Source organism: Ipomoea triloba, chromosome 1 (genome assembly GCF_003576645.1).
Source record: "Ipomoea triloba cultivar NCNSP0323 chromosome 1, ASM357664v1".
NCBI classification, from domain to species: Eukaryota; Viridiplantae; Streptophyta; class Magnoliopsida; order Solanales; family Convolvulaceae; genus Ipomoea; species Ipomoea triloba.
Genome location: NC_044916.1, coordinates 23,963,405 through 23,967,174, shown reverse-complemented (window position 1 = coordinate 23,967,174; position 3,770 = coordinate 23,963,405). Strand labels below are relative to the sequence as shown.

At 39.2% G+C, this 3,770-nt stretch overlaps 1 protein-coding gene across 1 annotated transcript; it reads left to right on the top strand.

Annotated features, from left to right (window-relative positions):
* The first annotated feature begins 1,008 nt into the window (after positions 1-1,008).
* Positions 1,009-1,872, top strand: LOC116010919. Its single transcript, XM_031250413.1, has 2 exons — positions 1,009-1,203; positions 1,264-1,872. The coding sequence occupies exons 1-2, from the start codon at positions 1,009-1,011 to the stop codon at positions 1,870-1,872; spliced, it is 804 nt and encodes a 267-aa protein (XP_031106273.1).
* Positions 1,873-3,770: the final 1,898 nt, after the last annotated feature.

Genomic DNA, 3,770 nt, shown 5'->3' with positions numbered 1-3,770 from the left:
AAAATAAACGGTTTTACGTGGTGGAGTGGGAATTACTTAGCACTATATGTGCTAATTCTGGTTTACTTATATTTCAGGTTTGGAGTAGATTATGACTCTTGAGAGCGATATTAGAAGAAGTGTACTATGGGTATTAGAGATCTTTTGGTTGTGTAAAAGTAAATATTGGGTTGTAAATTATGAACATGATATATTTTGGATAATAGAAGTAGTGGTTACCTTAGCATCTAAGTTTGGGATAGACTTAGGTGTGGAGTAGCACCTTTGGATTTTATGCGCTTCCGTTTTGGGAAAATTAGTAAATATGATTATCTATGCCTTTTTGTATGTTGGAAAAATCTGGGGGTGTTACAGTTGGTATCAGAGCAGTTCGAACCTTTTGGAACTTAGGTAGAATTCTAAGAAATTAAGAATTGAACTTTAAGAACCTAGGTTGACTCTAGGTGTGAGGACTTGACTATAGAAATTTAAGTTTGAACATTTGAAATTGGAAATCTAGGTTTGAAACCTTAAGATTTTAATTGTGATAAGAAATCGTGGTGATGGAGTGCTTTCATTTTACTTAAGTTAATTTTACTTGTTGCTGCTGCACCCGACTGGTGTGCACCTTCCTAGAGAGATCTTTATAGAATAAGTAAGTTTTCTTTTGTAATTACCTTAAATTCGTGTTCGTTTCGTAAATAGTTAACGATGGCCCCGACCGGACAACGAGCCAAGAATCGAGGAACTTCGACGGATGAGCTATTAGCTCAAAATTTGCAGCAACTAACTCAACTAACGCAAGTCTTGGCAAATACTCTCCTCAACAATAACCGCAATGGGCCGGACATAGCTAAAATAGTAGCGGAGCGTCATCCACCCTACTTTGACGGTCAAGAGGATCCACTCGTACTTGAAGATTGGATCCGAGCATTTGACAAGATGTTTGAAGCCATAAACTGCCCTAAAGAGCGACGCGTAGAGATCGCGGCTTTCTATCTTCGACAAGAAGCCGATAACTGATGGGGAATGGTGGGACCAAGTTACCGACAGGAGAACGGGTTTGGATGGGAAACTTTCAAGGATAGAGTACGTTGTCGTTTCTATCCGGAGCACGTGAGAGCCGCCAAGTATGAAGAATTTCTACATCTGCGACAAGGGAATTCTACTGTGCAGGAATATTACGCCCGATTCCTTGAACTTGCCCGGTTTGCCCCTGCCTTGGTACCCGATGAACCTAGCAAGGCTAGGAAATTCGTTAGTGGTTTAACCTTCGAAACATAGAAAGCTGTTTGCGTTTTCGAATGTCAAACTCTTGGCGAAGCGTACAGTCGAGCAGCGAATAATTTTCGGGTAAATCAGCTGCAGAAGAACGTCCTCGAGAGGAATAAGAGGAAGGCTGCAGAAAGCGATAGATTTGTTAATAAGAAACCTAGGATAGAAAGCGTCGAGCGAGATAGGGATTACCCTAGAAGTTATAGTAGTGACCTTAGGAGGAACTATCATCCGCAGAATCAAATGACCACTGGAGGAAGCTGGACCAGAGAAAGACACTACTATTGTCAAAAGTGTGGGAAGAATCACCCTGGCGTAGATTGTCAGGGGAACATTGTGGCGTGTCTCAACTGTGGGAAAAGAGGTCATCGAGCATTCGAATGCCGTGCTGGCAAGAATGTGACTTCATCCAGCTTACATCAGCATGGAAGCATGGGCCAACCGTCTGTCAATCAATCAAAACTCAGAGTAAATGGCGTAAGAGATAGTAACAACAGTGGCGGCAACATCGTGCGCCTAAACAACCAGGATGAAACCCAGCAAAGTAAAATCTACGTGATGAGCAGGACCCAGGCAGGAACCAGCAACGTGATTATAGGTACTAGTAACCGTTATTAATATAAGGCATTAGATCAGCGTTAGACCGTGTGAATTATAGTATTTGATATACTTCTTTCCCCTACTCTTTGCATCTCATACCCTTTATTAACCATATTTGGAACCAAATAATCCTTCTCATATTAAACCCTATTCCAGAATAATTCTTGAGTTTCGAGGACGAAACTCCTTTTAAGGGGGGTAGAGTGTAATACCCCGTATTTTTGTTATTTCGAAAACCATAATATATTAGAAAATCCTTAATTCTTTTATTAATTTTAATTATTCTACTAAAATTGGGCCTAGAAATTTATAATTTATTTTATTTCTTAAGAGGCCCAATAAATAAAAATAAAGCCCAAACCCAAACTTAATTTTTTTAGCCCAATAAACCATGCTAGGATTCTCTACAAAAGAAGAGAAAAGAAAAATATCTAGATATTTTTTAGCCACCCTTTTTGACTATCTAAATCTTAATATATGTATATATAATTAAGAGATAAGCTCAAAGAAATCTCTACAAATCTCTACCAAGTGATAGACCATTCTAGCTAAACCAACTAAGCTTTATTATTCTTCTATATATACACACCATTTTCGGTCATCACTCTCCTTGCTACCGAAATAAATTCATCTTTAAATCTTTCCTTCTCTAAGGCATCAAGACTTTTTTCCCCTAAGCCAATTTAGGATAATCTTGAGAAGAACCAAAGGAGTTGGAGGAGTGATCAACTAGATATTTTAGTAGAAGTTTCAAAGTGTTGAGGTAATTTCCATGTCCAACCAAAATATTTTCCCCACCATGTTTATTCAAATTTCTTAATTGCTTGATATTGGTATATTATTTGATAAAAGCCTTGATGATAATTGGGTATTTTATGATCATGGTATAAATTCATTATATGTTATATATATATATATATANGCCGAGCCTGAAATAGATCCTGAAGTCGAAGCAAAGTTTCAAGAAGATGTCAGGCTCGCCACTGCTCTATCCTTGGGACAGAATGTAAAGGATACGAGAGGTCCAGGGGAAACCTCAAGAGTTGCGAGAAATGATGCTGAAAATCCTATACCAACAGCCGCAATTCCTTTGTCCCAAGTGAGTAATTCTGCTCTGGATGAACAGGTAGCAGCATCGAGAGGTGAGTCCGAGACCTCTGAAGCACTTGAGGTGGCACCCAACTCAGTTCTACTTCTGCCACCACCTAAGTCCACACCCTCGAATGACACCGATGAAGCACAGACAATTCGAGAGGGTGAAATTCCTTTGCTCACACTGCCGGGCTTTCCTATCGACATGGAACTGCCATCACCATTTCTGCTACCAGATGACACAGCATCAACCTTTGCTGCCAGAATGGTTGANTATATTATTATTACTATTATTATATATTATTATTATTATTATTATTATATTAATATTATTATTATTGTTATTATTACTACTATTGAAAAAAAATATGTGTGTTTAAGATGTGTATATATGTTACAAGTATGATTCATATGTTATATATATATGTGTGGTTGAGAATTATTGATAGTTAATGTATATGATGGAAAAATGTGATTTATCATGATTTAATATATATGGTTTGGCGGAATGGATTGGTGGTTAGAGCTTCGGCTCCTGATAGATTGGTGGTTAGAGCTTCGGCTCCTGATAGATTGGTGGTTAGAGCTTCGGCTCCTGANGCCAGAATGGTTGATAGACAAAGATGGAGTGCACCAGCTGCTCCTGAACCGATAGTCATTCCAGACTCACCGGAGCAGACTGACGTGCAGCCCAATGAGCAACAAGAGCAGACTGTTCCAAGTCCTGCTGGTTCGAGAGGTAACGAGGAAGCAGTTGTGCCCATCAATGGTGGAAACCAGGAAGCACCTGTCGATGCACAAACTCTCTTCTCAACTCCAATCCC

Bases quoted from the DNA above. Each gene is read 5' to 3' on its own strand.
- LOC116010919 (XM_031250413.1), top strand. From the start codon at position 1,009: ATGGTGGGACCAAGTTACCGACAGGAGAACGGGTTTGGATGGGAAACT. The intron at 1,204-1,263 runs GTACCCGATGAA...TTCGAAACATAG, and splicing joins CCCGGTTTGCCCCTGCCTTG to AAAGCTGTTTGCGTTTTCGA.